Genomic DNA, 18,026 nt, shown 5'->3' with positions numbered 1-18,026 from the left:
ACAAATTAAGACGCTTCTAATGAGTATATTCTAGATAATTTTTCTAGGAGTTATGCAGGCCAGGTTCACGCACCTATATAATTCTTCTACATATTTTCACTTAACCGTGAATGATGAAATAATAACGATATTAATTATATATAAGAAATAACAAATCTTCTTGCATATATAAATAAATCGAAAATTGAAACATGTATATATATATACTTATATGTAACTAAAAGAGAATTAAAAAAAAAAAAAGAACAAGCACACACACGGACAAGAAAAAAATCGATAACTATGCATACATGCACAGATCCGTATGTACGACATACAACGTCCCGAGAGTGGGGGCAACGAGGACATTTAGCTGAGAGATTTATTTTTTAATAAGTTTTTGTTTTCGGCTTTTACTGATGTTGATATCTTTTTTATTAGTTATTGGAAAAAATCGAATGTAGGCTTATTAGAAAAAGGGTCATCGATATATATAATAAAATTATTTTTATTTTTTTTTTCGGCCAATAGTTAGACTGCAAATTGATAAATTAGAAATTATGACGTCACAGAGCACAAACTTAAAATACTTATACCCGGTAGAGAGTTCGCGTTCGTTCTATATATTCTTTTCGTTCTAAAATTGAGGCGAGACCCTACCGGGTCTCCCGATAATTTAAGAATGATGAAATATAAAGCAGAAAAGATTCACGAACGAAAAAACCTTTGGTGATAAATACTCTCTGATGGAAAGTTTAGACACCACAAATTTTTAAGTAAGAAAAACAATTTTTTCAAAATTTACATTTTAGTTTTTTGATCAAAAACTATCATCAATAGAGCAAAAAACCTGTTACGCGGGCGATAGAGTTTTTCAATGCGCTTCTTTTGAGCCTAGTACGAAGTCTCTCGGTTACTTAGTTCGTAAGTTATAAGCGTTTTTTTTTTTTAACTGATGAATTCAAGACTGCGGCTGAGCCTATGGCTCCGCAAAAAAAAAAAAACAAAACGAACTATTTGATGTTAAATAAATTTAATGTCAAATATTGATCGATTTTTTCAACATCTTTTTTATGAGCGAATTAACCACAAACACATGATGCCGCATCATAGCCGCCACCACCACCACCATGTATTTGTTCTATTATGATTGCTGCTGTTTATATATGATCAATATTGTTGTTGTTATTTTGATTTCCACTCGTTACATCATTTACTAAATTATTATTTACTCCTGTTGTTGTTTCATTGAATGATTCAATATTTATTCATCTGTTCCATTTTTTTGTCCTTAACAAATTCATTCAAGATCTTGAATTTATTTCGATCATGGCAAGCACGATCATAACAAGCACAAGCACTTGAATAACCACTATCTTGTGTATTAATTGTTTATTTAACAGATTCATTTTAGATAACCATTATTTGTTTAAAAATATTATTATAACCACCATTACAAGTCTTATCAAAATTATCAGACATTGGTATAGCACCTCGTCGTATTTTAATTTTTACTGATTTAGGATTACTAGTACATTTGTCACATTTTTCTGCTAATATTTCAATGTCATTAATTGTTTCTTGAAATCCTATACAATCTAAAATACCATCTTTACTATCTTTACGTTCACATGGTACCACATTTCATCCACATATTATTTATTGTTGTTTGGTATTGTGATTATGATGTCTCTGTCGTATTATGTCAAGCACTTGAATAACTATTATCTTGTGTATTATTTGTTTATTTAACAGATTAATTTTGAATACTAATTATTTAATCAAAAATAACATAATAAATTATATATTGTATATAATAAAAGTTTTAACCTTAATATTCACCTTTGTCTCTTGAATTTTTCATGAGAATAAAATTTTGCAACAAATTTTAAACAAATTTTTTTGTATCATTGTCAAGGAAATAAATAAATAAAACAAGATAAAAAAGATCTGGTAACGTTTGTTGGGGCGTGTGGCCCGCGATACCGTTGAAAATTGAAAATTTTCAATACTCCGGCTAGGGCCTTGTTAAATTTTATCTCTTAAATGATTTTTAAAAGTAACAATACAATAATAGTACATTTTTTTTTTATTTTTCTGAAAATCGATTTTTTCTTTTTTTTTCGTTCAAGTTAAGGCAAGCTATAACTTCTGTTAGAATCAACGGAATGACTTCATATTAAGCTCAAAAAACGTGGTTTTTAAAACTCTATCGCCCTTTAAAGAGTTTATCGTGATTCCAATAGTCAATTTTTTTCTATTTTTGAAACAAAAGAGACGAAAATATTTCGAAAATTCTATTTTTTACTATTTTATGAAAACTATAATCTTTTTTGAAAAAAGTTTCGACTAAAAGTTGTAGGATTTTACCACGCATGCTTTTTAAGTCTTATACAAAGTATCTAGGACGATTTTGTCGAAAGTTAGAGCGTTTTTCAGAAATTACTTGAAAACTAGGATTGCAATAACTTTTGATAAAATTGAAGTAGAGACTTCGTATTAGGCTCAAACAACGCGTCTTCTGAAACTCCATCGCCCTTCATGAGAAAGAGCATTATCTGTTCAGTCACTTTTTTTTTTTTTCAAAAAAACTAAATTTGAAAAAAAAAAAAAACGGTTTTTTTTTAATTTTTATGAAAAATATGATTCATAGATCAAAATTTTTTCGGAGAGGCGACAGAATTTTCGAATACACATGTTTTAAGCCTAATATGAAGTCTCTAACACCGTTTCATCATGAGTTATCGTTTGACTAAAAAATGAAAACGGCACAAGTTATAACTCAAAATAGAGTAGTCGCAGAGGTTTCATATTAGGCTTAAAATAATCGTTTTTCAAAATTCTATAACTTTTTCGAATGAATTTTCATCGTACGAATAGTATTTTTCGTGCAAAAAAAAAAAAAAAAAATACAATTTTTTTTTATTTCGTTTTTTCGGAAAAAAAAAAATGGCCGTATAGATAATGTTTTTTTTTATTAGGGGCGATAGAATTTCCAGAGCCGCTTCTTTTGAGCCAAATCCGAAGTCTTTACGACAATTAGTTTAGAAGTTATGAACGTTTTTTTTTTGGGGGGGATAAATCCAATACTTCGGCTTCTAGCCTCCGTAAAAATAATTTAAAATTACTTACCTTCATACCGTTTCTTTCGTTGCATCCATCTTTTGTTTTTTTTTTTTTACTGCCCATTCTAAAGAAGTTTTATTTCAAAAAAAAAAAAAAAAAACTATTCAATAGTAATAATGACATTATTTAGATATCATCGCAATCATAATAGCAATAAATGAAGTGGAATTTATATATGCAATGTCAGGACGGTTATTAGAATAAAGAACATTAGCAGACGACAGTGATTATGAAGTAAAATAAAATTTAAATGAAAAAAAGTTTGATTAAACTAAATAAAGATAATAAATTTACCAAAGAAAATATATTTTAGATTGAACTAACTATATGGAATGAAAAGGCAGAAAATTTCTAGGGAAAAAAGGGTGATGTGATAGCATTAAAGGAATTGAAAATAAATGAATATAAAAAAATAAAAAATATAATGACGACTTCAGCAACAACTAAAACGTTAAATCTTGATTCAACCGAGAGAAAAAAGTAAATAGAATAAATACACTCGAACTCGACAATTTTGTAATAAATATTTAACACTGACAGGCTAAAATCATAGTACAACAAAATAAATAAAAACAGAGAGTTTAAGAGGTTAGAAGAAAGCGATTCTGGACATGGAGATGACCCATTAGAAGGAATAAGCAAAATGAATGGAAATTAAATAAATTTCAGCTGTAACAATAATCATTGTAACAATAGAGAATGAAATAAATTTGTAGTCACGAATTTCAATATATTGTTACGAATATGAAGTTAATCGCTCCCTCCTCCCATATGATAGACAAAGACAGACAATAGAATAAGTTAAGAACAATTGACGACCCTAGCAACAGAATAGAGATGAGAGAAAAGAGTTAAGTTAGTAGTAGAAATATAAGAGCAAATGGATAAAGATCTATTAATTAAAATAGAAAAGAGATATCTTTCATTTTAACCCTAAAACGTAACAATATATTAAAGAAGAAATTAAAATTCCCCCCGCAGGGAAGGGACCATTATATGATCATTTTTTTTTCTTTTTTTAGTAGAGTCATTTGATTTCCTTTTTTTTTTTATACATTTTTGTTTGATATAGTTTTTGCATTTTCCTTTTTTTCTTTTTTAGTAGAGTCATTTGATTTACATTTTTTTTGCATTTATATTCGATACAGTTTTTGCATTTTCCTTTGTTTTTTTTTTTAGTAGAGTCATTTGCATTTTATTCGGTAGAGTCATTTGATTTCCTTTTTTTTTTTTTTAGTACATGTTTCTCGCATTTTTATTTGATATAGTTTTTGCATTTTTCCTTTTTTTCTGTTTTAGTGGAGTCTTTCGCATTTTGTTCGGTAGAGTCATTTGATTTACATTTTTTTTGCATTTTTATTTGATACAGTTTTCGCATTTTCCTTTTTTTTCTTTTTTAGTAGTCATTTGATTTCCTTTTTCTTTAGTAGAGTCACTTGCATTTTATTCGGTAGTCATTCGATTTACATTTTTTTTTTTAGTACATTTTTCTTGCATTTTTATTTGATATAGTTTTTGCATTTTCCTTTTTTTCTTTTTAGTGGAGTCATTTGCATTTTATTCGGTAGAATCATTTGATTCACATTTTTCTTGCATTTTTATTTGACACAGTTTTTGCATTTTTCTTTCTTTTCTTTTTTTTTTTTAGTAGTCACTTTATTTAGTGCAATTTATTCACATACCTTAGACATAGAGTTTTTGCATTTTCCTTTTTTTTTTTTTTTTTTTTTTTCGGTAGAGTCAATAGTCATTTCCTTTCTTATTTTTTTATTTTTTTCTTTTTTTATTTTATTTTATTCGAATTTATTTTTTTTGATCGTTTTTTTACAGGATGTTCCGGTGGTAATGGATATACCTCTCATTGACTTGGTCAGTGATGATGATGATGAAATATATATTGTAAGTATTTTCTTGATAATTTTTTTATTTTTTTCAATAATTTTTCAATAAAAAGATTTTAATTCATTGTTGTTTTTTTTTTAGTAATCAGTGATACTCGTGAGCAAGAGTATGAGAAGGTGATGATGATGATGATGATGATGCAGACACCGTCATTTTGGAACTGGAGGAGCTGGTTGGGCGTCCATCTTTATCTTTGCAATTTTGAAATATATTTTGAAATTTTTAAGTCAATTATCCATAGATTTTCACTTGCAATCATTTTACAGGAATATTTTTTAATGTTTTTAGGTTAACCAAACAAATATTAAAACAAAATGGATTTGAACACACAATGCAAACAACGTCGAGAGGATTATCGAAAAATAGTTGAACGTTTACACCAGGTTCCGGATCATGATCAAATCAATTCTAGAATTCTTTGATTACACAGAGACATTGCAAATTATAATAGGTCATTTGCAAGTCTGTCAGGTGCTCATAAAAAATGCACTCAGGCAACAGTGGGAATACTGACAACTTATTAGTTCAGATTAGAAAGTATGCAAGTACGAGGTGCATCTTCATCAGTTGATGTATCAAATAATACTACTGAAAAATACATTGAATGGCAAGACTTAGAAAATGTATTCAGAAACAGAATAAAGACCAGCATTAGAATTGATTTAAAACATAAAGATGTAAAAGACTTTTTTTCTGATGCTAACGAAATGTTAATTAGCCAGATAGCTCTTATTTTACAAGATAAAAATGCACTCAAAGTCAATACTGTATTAGCTTTGAACTATGAAATCGAAAAACCTTCGAATAATAGTGTAGAAGTTGAAACAGAATATTTCAGTGAAGGCAGTTTTGAGGTTTTACAATCATCAGATCTAAGCCAACTATTCAAAGAAAATTTTGAACATTTTATAGAAGATGTTCAGGAAGCTGAATTAAATGGATCTGGTTGGAAACTGCATGAAATCCTCCATCTTGAAATCCAAATAAATGATTACATACCACTGCAAGGTGGTAATTTATCTTTTGTTGAAATGCCATCATGGATAATTAAAACTCATTCAGTTGTGAACATTAAAAATTCTGATAATTTTTGTTTCATAAGGTCAGTTTTGGCATGTTTATACAAAGCGTCTTACCATAGTGAGCGTGTAAGTCATTATACAAAACATGTTGATAAATTAAGGGATATCCAGCACAAATCAAAAATACGGATAGAGTCTTGAAATTTTTCAAGTAGCTTAATGAAATAGTAATACACACGCTCAAATTTTATGATAATTTTCTTGTAGCTAATTACTTAGTAATTAATTAATAAAGTAGGCTACTTTTTTGGAGGTTATACATAGGTTCTTATGGAGAGCCCGGTTGAGTTTTTAGAAACCTGGTTAGCCATTTCACGAAAAATACGGCTAGCTTTATCAAAAACTAAGTATAGATAGAGGAAACAATAAGGAAACTTTTGATATAAAAATTAATAGGGCTTTGAGACCTTTTTATTTTACAATAAATAAAAATAAATTTTTGTCTTTGTCTAAATACTTAAGTGGAAGTGAGAAACAAGATTTTCTCCTTTTTTTTTTATCTCGTTCGCACTCATAGAAATATTATGTTTCTAAATTTCATACGCAAGAGGTCTCTAGATATGCGCGGGTAAAACCTTAAATTGCAGCGGAATAACTTTCCCGATAATATAGGAAAAAATCAAAGTTTTCGAAAAAGAAAATAAGTTAAAAATTAATATTTATTGTATAGATAATGATGATGATGACGACGAAAGTGATGATGATAATGATGAGAAAAAAAAAATAAAAAACGTAGAAATGAAAGGGTTGTACCATATTATATAAGCGAAAATGAATCAGATCATAAAACGATTCATCTTTTAATGGTTGAGAGAGAAGTAGAAGCAAAGGACAATGATGATGTTGTTGTCAGTGATTTCAATTTACGAAAAAATTTGGCACAATATCATTTTGCATGGATCAAAAACTTATCGAGATTAGTGAGCTCACAAATTTCTAAAAATAATGGGAAGAAAATAATTTGATCGCTGCTTATGTCATTTTTAATCTCAAAAATCACGGGATAATCATGAAAAACTTTGCAGTGAAAAATGTATAAGTGCGATGAGATCACTGACTACAAAAAATAATATTTTATAATTTAAAAGTTATAAACATCAATTAACGGTACCGTTTATAATTTATGGTGATTTAGAGTGTTTATTGGAAAAATTGCAGAGTGAAGAACTTGAAAAAAATCGAATTCATCAAAAACATGTTTCAAGTAGTGTAGCATATCATTTGAAGTGTAGTTATGACAATTCACTTTCTAAGTTCAATCTTCATAGAAGTAAAAATTCAATTGAATGGTTTATTACAGAGCTTGAACAAAATGCTCATCAAGCAATAAAATAATAGATGATATTAAACCTATGTCTCAAATTTCACGAAAAATGACGTTAAAGTGCGTGATCATTCTTATTGGACCTCAGAATACCGAGGTGCCGCCTATCAAATATGCAATATAAGTTATCAAGAATCATGTATCATACCTGTAGTATTTCATAACCTCACAGGCTATGATTCTATTTTAATCATCAAAAAATTAAAAAACGAGTTCGAGGGTAAAATTGATATACTTGGAATCAATAAAGAAAGATATATTTCATTTACAAAACGTGTCAAGGGTACTAAAATAAAATTGAGATTCATCGATTCATATAGATATATGGCTAGTTCCATAGATTCATTATCAAATAATTTAGATAATAATAAAAATCAATAACAAAAAATCTCTGAATTCTCATTTTTAGATGATGAATTGAATTTAATTACAAAGAAGGGAGTATTTCCATATGATTATCTTGATAAATGGGAAAAATTTGATGATACCACCCTTCAATCTAAAGAACAATTTTATTTGAAATTGAATGAAGAAAATATTTCAGATGAAGCATATGCACATGCTCTAAATGTTTGGCAAAAATTTAATATAAAAACCTTGGTAGAATATTCTGATTTATATTTACAGACTAATGTCGCTCTTAGCTAATGTTTTTGAAAGCTTCAAAGCTGATTGTTCGAATACATATAAGTTAGATCCAGCACATTATTATACGCTACCTGGATTTAGTTTAAGTGCAATGTTGAGATATACTCAGATTGAATTGGAATTGTTAACAGATCCTGAAATGATGTTGTTTATTGAGCAAGGTATAAGAGGTGGTGTATCAGAAGTCTCAAATCGATATGGAAGAGCTAATAATCGATATATGGGCAGTGAATATAATATTGAAGAAGAAAAGTCATTTTTAATGTATTTTGATTTGAACAATATGTATGGAGCTGCAATGAGGGAATATCTTCCAACATGTAAATTTCAATGGATTGATAACTTTGATATATCAACATTAAATTCAATTGCTGATAATTTAAAATGTGGATTCTTGAAGTTGATTGAGATTATCCTGCAAGTTTGCATCATCATCATAAAGGTTTTCCATTAGCACCAGTACGCGAAAAACCACCTCTAGAAACCAGTAAAACTCCAAAACTACTGGCAACTTTAGACAATAAAAAAAATTATGTTATCCATTATAGGAACTTGAAACAATATTGTTCTTTGGGGATGATTATTACTGTAGTTCATCGTGTTTTAAAATTTGAACAAAATGCATGGCTTAAACCATATATTGATCGTAAATCAATAAAACTTGTACAAAAATATGGTGGTAACGGCGAAGCAAGATTTTATATCTCAAAGCCAAACTTCCATAGTCATTTAATTATTGATGATCTTGTTATAATGGAGATGAAACCAACAAGTATACTTTTCGATAAACTAATTTATCTTGGATTTTCTATTTTGGAAATGTCAAAAACATATATGTATGATTTTCATTATAATTTTATAAAACCAGAATATGGAGATAAAGTCAAATATTTATATGGTGATACTGATTCTGCTGTTTACCACATATTTAGTCATAATCCATATGATTTAATACGAATTAATCCTGATAAATTGGATACATCTGATTATCCAGAAAATAATCAATATGGAATTCTTTTTAAAAATAAAAAAGTAATTGGTATTATAAAAAATGAAAATAACGGAAAAATAATGAAGGAATTCATTGGTTTACGAAGTAAATTATACTCATATGTTATAGCGAATGAAAATAATTCATTAAAAAATTGTGTTCATATGAGAGCAAAGGATGTAAAAAGATCAACTGTAAGGCAAATAACTTTTAATGATTATAAAAATTTTTTAATCAATCATGTTATTTTAAAAAATTGTGTGTGTTAGTAGTACGCCCGAGGGAAGTGAAACTTCTTTCGCAGCTCGGTGAGTGTTTAAATGAGTGAGTGAGAAAGAGATATATGCACAACAGATCTGGATATAGGGAATAAAAAAACAAAAAATCATTTTATTTTATTTTTTTTTATTTAGCAAAATTGATGTATGAAAATAGTTTTTACTTGTTTTATTTTTTTTTATTTAGTAAAATTGACGTATGAAAATATTTTTTTACTTGCAAAAATTATATTTCTGTAATTTCTAATGATTCATTCTCAGTCTGCTCAATCGGTATAGTAGTTATAATAGGTTTATGGTAACTGAAATATGATACGTAATTTTGAGATTGAACATTATGCAGGTATCGCGTAAAAATAGCATCGATGGTTGTTCCTGATCTGGTGGTTGATATTGCTGGATCATTATTCATTTGCAAATGGAAAACATAATGTAAAAAAGCTATGAGAGGCGCTGAATCAGGTGATGCAAAATTAACATTAAAATCTCCACTCAAGATCATTGCATATTGATTTTCATCACCACCATAAAGCGCTGCACCTCTATCAGTATATATTAATAGTGCTTTGTGAATAAATTTTATTATATCAGCTATTTTATTATTTGGAGAGATGTAAAGCGCAACCATTATTATTATTTTCTCGTTTGATGTAATGCATTCAGCGACACAATAATCACCAATCGGTGTTTGTCCTGATTTACGGAATAGTGCTTCTCCCACTTCCATAGTTATCGAGGGACTGACAATATTCGTTACATCATGTTTATTATGATAAATTGCAACTCCTGCTGCTCGAACATCTGGCCGCTTGTATTTTATAACGCAACGGAAATTTTGAAAATCAATATTTTCGTTGTTATGTAGCCAAGTTTCAGAAAACATAAGTATTTTCGAATTTTCAAAAACGCTATCTGGAATATCCTTTGCATGAGCTCGAAGACTTTGACAATTAAACGAATAAACTGATATACATTCGTTTTGTTTTATAAAACTAATAAGCCGTTTGTCGATTGTTTCCAAACGATTAGTAGCAAGTCTTGCAAATTCATCTCTTAGACGCTTTGTTGTATCGGTAGCTCTTCGGCAGTGGTAAAATTTTAAATCATCATTTTTTGTTGTTATATAAAGTCCCTCAATATTTGTTACCCTTGACAAAGCTACGTATAATAATGGTTATGGATGTTTTTTTTCGTACTCATGAACGATTTCATCATACGTACTGCCTTGTGATTTATGAATCGTCATGGCTGATGAGCAAACTACTGGTATATAAGAACGTCTTACATTAATAGTTTTACTTGTGTTGAGATGAATGGTAGATGCTCGCTTTCCTATTGGAACAGCCGTACGACTAATATTATTTGCTGCAGCGTATCCAGCGGCTTTTGTTCTCGTTTTTTTTCCAATACCCATAGGAAATTCTAACCAAACACTCGTAACTTCTCTTGCGTCATTTAGATCAATATAAACCAATTTACCTACGGCACCATTCGCTAACCCGTCAGATACATCTATATTTGTTGTTATCATATAATGCATATCTAGAACAAATATTGTCTTATACGGTAATCCTCCTGTATCAATAAGTGACATTTTATGAAGTTTTCCACGTAAAAGATTTTCTTGATTTGTCGATGAACAACCCGCAAACACATCTCTTGCTGTAGATACAATTTTATCTTCAGCACTATTTAAAAGACGATTATTGTATTCTTGGACAGCAACGTTAGTATAGAATAAGCGGATTCCACCTGGACAAAGAGCATCTGCTCGAGCCCTCGGATAGAATCTGGATTCCAAAAGAGCTATCTCCCCTTCTTCTAGTCGGTCTCTATTGCCAATTTTTGTTAAAATTGTAGCAAATTGAACGTTTGCTTGTCTCATAACTTGATCCAACTCATAAAATTTTAGTCCTCGCCATAATTTTGGTCCAACCATTGAGTTTTTTAATGGCAAATAAAATGCTGTAGCTCGAACCGGTGGCAATTGCCGCAAATCACCAATGAAAATTACATCAAGTGCTCCGAAAGCTGTTTTGAAATCACCAGTAATCTGTTGTAATCTCGTGTTGATTTTTGATAATAATTCAGCACTGATCATACTAATTTCGTCAATTATGATGACTTTGACATATCTGAATAATGCACGGTATTGACAAACAACTTCAAAAGATAGTGACATGAGTGTTGTAATAGATATTTTGAAAGCTGTGTGCACTGTAGTCCCATCAATTGCAACAGCTGCTTTTCCAGTAGAAGCACAAGTGATGTAAGCATTACAGTGTCCGTCGTTATCTGTGTAACGATTATATATTTCCATAAGCAGTTTTATGACAAATGTTTTTCCACAACCAGCTGGGCCAGTGAAAAATATTTGGAAAGCTGAATCGTTTGGAGACAGAAGATGGTCGATCACTTCCATCAGGAGTCCTCTCTGTTTTTCATTTGTTTTTTGCATCAATTCATAGAATTGAATACGATCCATTAGATTCTCTCGTTTTTTTGCAATAGGACCAAGTTGATCAAGAACTGCCGGACGAAGATCATTATTCATGTCAGCACGAGGATCATTATAAAATGCCTCAAAAGGATTAGGCTCATTTAATATATTGCCCACTTCATGTGATTCGTCATCCTCCAACGATTCATCTTCCCGACATAAATTTCTACTGATTTCAATAATTTTTTCAATATCCAAGTTGGCTTCAAATTCTTGACGGTTATGTAGTATCAAGTTTTCATTGGTATCGTTTATTTCAATGAATTTTGACTCAGCGAGGATCTCTTCATCTTCGTTTCTAAAAAGTACATATAAAGTAACCATTTCTCTTTTATACTCATTCAAGTCATCTCCTATGTCATGATTTCTGTAACGGATTACTCTTGATTGTTTCCGTTTTATGCAAGTGCCATTTTTGCGACATGTATAATTTGCAACAAATTGTGCTAAATTTATATTTTCTAAATCTTCATGTCGTTTTTCATACTTGTCAAACCAATTTTGTTTCCAAATATCAGTTGAATCATCATCAATTTCCATACTTTCGAGTTCTTTGTTCGTTTTTCTAATTCTTTGCCGGTCAGATGGCCATACCGTTGGAATCGATACAATGACAGCAGAGCTTTTTGACATTGGAGCTCTTAAAAGATACCAGGCAGCTTCTTGACTTGGCATTTCAACACTATTGAGCATATTTAAACCGAGGTTACGTGTAATGTCAACAATATCAAACTCTGGGTGTTCGTCTACCGTTTTTATAATTTCTCTTTGAAGATTACTAATTCCTCGGTTACTTTTATTGACATATTCAGATACGTAGTTGGCGCAAGAGTATATATCTGTAATAAATTGTATGTCCATGTTTGATTTCATAATATTCAATATAAAAGGACTAAATGGGTTATGCCATTTTTCTGATGGTAGGCGCTTCAGAAAAACTCGAGGCCTTTTGATTCCTGCTCGAAGTATTTGGTGATAGTCATTATCTGACATAATATTGTTTTTAAAATAAAAATCATCAATATCAGAATAATTGGTTTTTTCAAGTTGATCCCTTATACTTTTATAATGTCTAGAATAACGACCAAATCCATCCTCTTCTTTCTGCATGGGAGATAGTATGATTGTTGATCGACATGGCATAAATGGAGCTTCAAACCGGCATACTGTCTTATTTCCAACAACGTTTTTATAGCATGTGAATGTATGATGATGTGTTTGTAGATTTATATGCCCTGATGCATCATCAGCTGATACAGAAATAACTCGATCAATCAATTCTATGAGGTTTGCAGAGTCTTTACCAGCAACAAAATCTGGGGCTTCTGCCAACCAAAGTAAAGTGTGTGCATGAGGACTTCCTCTATGTTGAAATTCAATTCTTTTGAAATAATAAACCACATAATTTTTACCACATGGGCTATATCTTGGTGATGATAAGACATTCATGAGAGTATCAACTAGTTTGTTAAAATAAAGAGCACAAGAAACTGAATCTTCGTCAATGAGGGTTGCTTTCTCATTATAATGTAATTGCTCTATGAATTCTTCGGTAACTACTGCACCGTTATTCTTTAATTTATATATTGTTTGAAGTAAAGAAATCCATCCAATTTCATTAGCACTGACAGTCAAAAATAATGTTGGTTTGCCCAATTGTCTGATCATTGCAAACAAATCTTTTTTCCGATGAGCCCAGTACCAAGCTGAGTTAGGAATCGATCGCAAAAATGCAAGATTTGTTTCAAGACAATTATTGATGTATTCTTCATCTTCTATTTGTTTTTTAGTAATATTAATATCTTTGCCAACGTGTTTAAAGGCAATCGTAAGACTATCACGAATCCTTAATCTCATTATTTTCATAGCCATATACAACAGATGGCGTGGTGTAACACCTCGACGATCGGAACGTCTCAACTCACTTGAAGCCATTGTGAAAGGCTTTACTTGGACCCCTTCGCTGAAATTTCGGAAATGGCCAAGATAAATTGCAGGAAAAGAAAGTTCCTCAGCATGTTCATCAAATAATAAGCTATGAGGAACCTGTGCTTGACCTGGTGCAAGACAGAGATATTCATCTTCATTCCACATCAACGTCTCCTGTTGTGCTATGAGACTCTCTTCAATTGGAATGTGTTCACTAATATCGTCTAAGTTCAAATTTTCAATCTCACCTTGTTGTTCACTGTTGTTGAAAAATGAATCATCGACTTTAATATCATAGTGTAAATAGAGTGGAGATACAATCAAATATGTCAACCAAGCCTTGATAGTTCGCTTATTGACCAAGCCATATAAATAACTTGATTTATGTGTCATTCGCCGTTTTATATGTACGTTTATAGTATGATCATCATCAATATTTCTTGGTAGATGCTGGACCATTGTATTGACCGAAACGGGTACATTGATAATTTGTCCATAAATTCCATATTGACCATTGCAATGTCGTAATCTTCGAATTGACATAAAAGGAATACGAGGAGATATTAATCTTTCTGAAACTAAGTCTAATGGAGGTAAATGATTCGGCATAACCGGATATTTGAAGCCATTATATGTAGCCATAGTTGGTATTTTATTTCGTCATAGTGAAGACCGGCATGTGCCGCACAACAATATATCATCTGGTTGGATATTTGGAATAATAATATTCAACTTTGACTGATATTTCAAAGACGGAGATTTCAGATCTCGCTCGAACCATAATCTGTCACATACTGAACAGACAACTCCAAAAAAATTATTATTGAAAAATTTTACTTTGAACTGCTTGTGAGTTGCTTTGAATCGACCATAATCTGGGTATGGCCAAGACTCTTCATCATCATCATCATCATCATCGTTCATAGATGAAAAATTATCAGAGGAACTATTTGTAGGATTATCATCATCATCATCCTCTCCTGTGTCGTAATATTCAGGATTTGAAGCTAAAAAATTAGCAATGTTAAAATTATCAGATGTGGTCTCTAAATTTAATTTCTGTCTGTCACGATAATTTTGCATACGTTCAGCGTTTGTTAATGGTACTGGTGGCGCAGCTAATATTTCATCAAGATTATCTTGGAGTTTTTGTTGCTCTTTTTTTTTAGCACGATAATTTCTCACACGTTCTGCTTCTTTTGAAAGTACAGGTGATAATGCATCTATTCCATCGGGATTATTTTGTAGTTCTTTTTGTCTAGCACGATAATTTCGTGAACGTTCAGCGTTTGTTAATGGTACTGGTGACGCAGCCAATATTTCATCCGGATTATCTTGGAGTTTTTGCTCTTTTTTTTTTGCACGATAAATTCGAAGACGTTCTGCTTCTGTTGAGAGGCTAGGTGCTGTTGACAATTTTTTAATAGGTTGTTCTGTTAATGATGCAGGAGAACATGGCTGATAAACTTCAGCATGGACAACAACTACATTTTGTTGATTTCCAAGTAATATGTCATCACTCAATTTCCTTTTTTTGTTTCCAACAAGAGAGGCTGACTCTTCCGCATCTTCAATTTTTTCAATCGACTCTGCCATTTTTGTTTTCAACTGATTTATTGACCTTTGAATCTGAAATAATTTTAATAATTCATTTAACTATATTAATAATATTAATCAAAATAGCAACACTAATATTGCTAATATTGATGATAACAATATTGATAATAAAATATCAAAAATAATAATGATAATAAAATTATCAATAATAATAATTATAAGAATATCAAGAATAATGTTAATAATCATAGTCATACCAATAATAATATTCCTAATAATATGTAAAATGATTATTTCTATTATAATATTATTGATAATAATATTTATATTAATATCTAACATAATAATTTCTATTATTATAATATCTCAAATAATAATAATAATAATTTTTATAATGTTATCAAGAACATGTTAATAATAGTAGTAATAATATCTAAAATAATAATAATTATTATTATAATATTATCAAGAATAATGTTAATAATAATAGTAATAATAATAGTAGTATTAATAATAATATTTCTAATAATATCTCTAATAATAATTATGATACCAATAATAATAATATCTAAAATAATGATTATTATTATTGTAATATTATCAATAATAATATTTATAATAATATCGAAATAGTATATTTCGATACAAGGTTCCAAAACGGCGTTTTGCGCATTGCGATATAATCGTGGAACACGAGCCCAAAGTCGAGTCTCAATCGAGACTACGCCGAAGGCGTAGTCGAGACTGGGCAGACTTTGAAGAAGATTATCCGCCATGCACAGATCGCCGTTTTGGCACCGAGTGTCGAACACTATTTTTCGTCACAAACGACATGGAAAACACGAGACAATAACGTCGATACTCGATATTGAGCGATCAACGTTGCGCCCCTTGACATTCTTTCGTTGTTTAATAAATTAGGTTACGTTTACCTTTTTTTTTTTTTTGTTTTTTATTAAAAATAATTTTTGGTTCACACTATTATTTTTATTTGTTGTGGAAGACATCATGTCAAATAATAGTAATGCTTATGTTCGAGTTAAAAAGCCAACATTGAAAAAATTGATTAAAAAATCGACAAAAAAACTGATAGAATCATTGACAGTTACTGATGATACATATAACTTAAATGTAGCAAGTGTCAAACGACATTTTGTTATGAAACAATTATCTTTAAAAATTCTACCATGTAACGATGATAATAATAATAATAATAATAATAATAATAATAATAATGATACTAACGATAATTTGGATGTTCGTCATAAGACTGTGCTAGCTTTAGAGTCAAAATAATTATCAACAACATTACCAGTCAATCAATGTATAGCTATTAGCTCAAAACAAACAGCACGTTATAATCTTTTTAAGTACACAAGTCATCTTCACACATTTGTTGTGCAGTGATTTTCTGGGATTGATTAAATTATAAATAAATTGAATAAATTTGTCATATGTAAACTTGACATTTTGATTTGGATTTTTCAGGCAACATGTCTAAGACAGTGGTATCAGCTTCATCCACTAACTTTTGTAAATAATTATAGATTTCTATTTATTCATTACACATTTTTAATAATTTTAAAAACAAGTTTTCAAACAATAAGTCAATGATAATTTCACATATGTATAAATTGTTTTTTATTTTTGGTCAGTTGACATATGGTATCTAACCTAACCATGAATATATTAAAAAAAATAATATGTATATGAGTGATAATATAATAATAATAATGATAATAATAATACATAAATATAATTCACGTATTCCCGGTAGATGACTTCCAGTGCGCAAAATGTCTGACGCTACCCTAGCGAAAATGCCGACAGTCGGTTTGTGCACTGATCTCATACAAAACCGACACAAAACCGACACACGACTATAAGAATTTCTGAGTCACAAAAATAAATAATAAGAAGCATTTAAAAAATAAAATATTATGTCCAAAAATTTCTAAATAATATTCTTATAATTTAAGACACATTAGAATTTTTTTTAAATAATTTTTTTATTGAAAAAACTCAATTCTGTTTATGTATTAAAAATGAGGTTAACTGTCAGAATCATCATATACACGACTGTGAGATTTTACAATTCTCACACAATTCCGACACAATTCCGACACACGACTGTGAGAATTGTAAATCCGACACAAATCCGACAGACGTACGACAGTATAATTTTATTTTGTTATTTTTCAATAGATAAAATCATTTTATTGATAAAAATTTTTGTTCAATAATGAAGTTATAATATTTTAATAATTATAGACATATTAGATTTTTTTAAAATTGATTATTTTATTAGAAAATTATTATTTTTTGGTTTTTTTATGAGGTTGAGGAAGGTTTTTATCAAATACTTTTTTTTTGAAAATAATACATTTAATCAGGTTCCCATGTGTTTCCCACTCGAATTTTTTATCTAATATGACTAAAGTTATTAAAATATTATAACTTTATTATTGAACATAAATTTTTATCAATAAAATGGTTTTTTATATTGAAAAATACAAAATAAAAATATACTGTCATACGTCTGTCGGATTTGTGTCGGAATTGTGTCGGAATTGTGTGAGAATTGTAAAATCTCACAGACGATTCCAATTATTTTTTTTGTCAAATCTTATTAAAAAAAAAAAATATCTAATATGCCTATAATTATTAAAATATTATAACTTCATTATTGAACAAAAATTTTTATCAATAA

The 18,026-nt window shown here is 29.7% G+C and overlaps 1 protein-coding gene across 1 annotated transcript; it reads right to left on the bottom strand.

The window, feature by feature from the left end:
* Positions 1 to 9,556: 9,556 nt before the first annotated feature.
* LOC122853808 lies at positions 9,557 to 15,355 on the bottom strand. Its single transcript, XM_044154229.1, is given in 3 exon segments — positions 9,557 to 10,488; positions 10,552 to 14,616; positions 14,707 to 15,355. Coding segments are annotated over 3 exon segments (5,646 nt in total).
* Positions 15,356 to 18,026: the final 2,671 nt, after the last annotated feature.

The sequence above is a fragment of the Aphidius gifuensis genome, linkage group LG4 (genome assembly GCF_014905175.1).
Source record: "Aphidius gifuensis isolate YNYX2018 linkage group LG4, ASM1490517v1, whole genome shotgun sequence".
Classification (NCBI taxonomy): domain Eukaryota; kingdom Metazoa; phylum Arthropoda; class Insecta; order Hymenoptera; family Braconidae; genus Aphidius; species Aphidius gifuensis.
The sequence above is the reverse complement of the archived record's forward strand: the minus strand, read 5'-3'. Positions and strand labels throughout refer to the sequence as shown.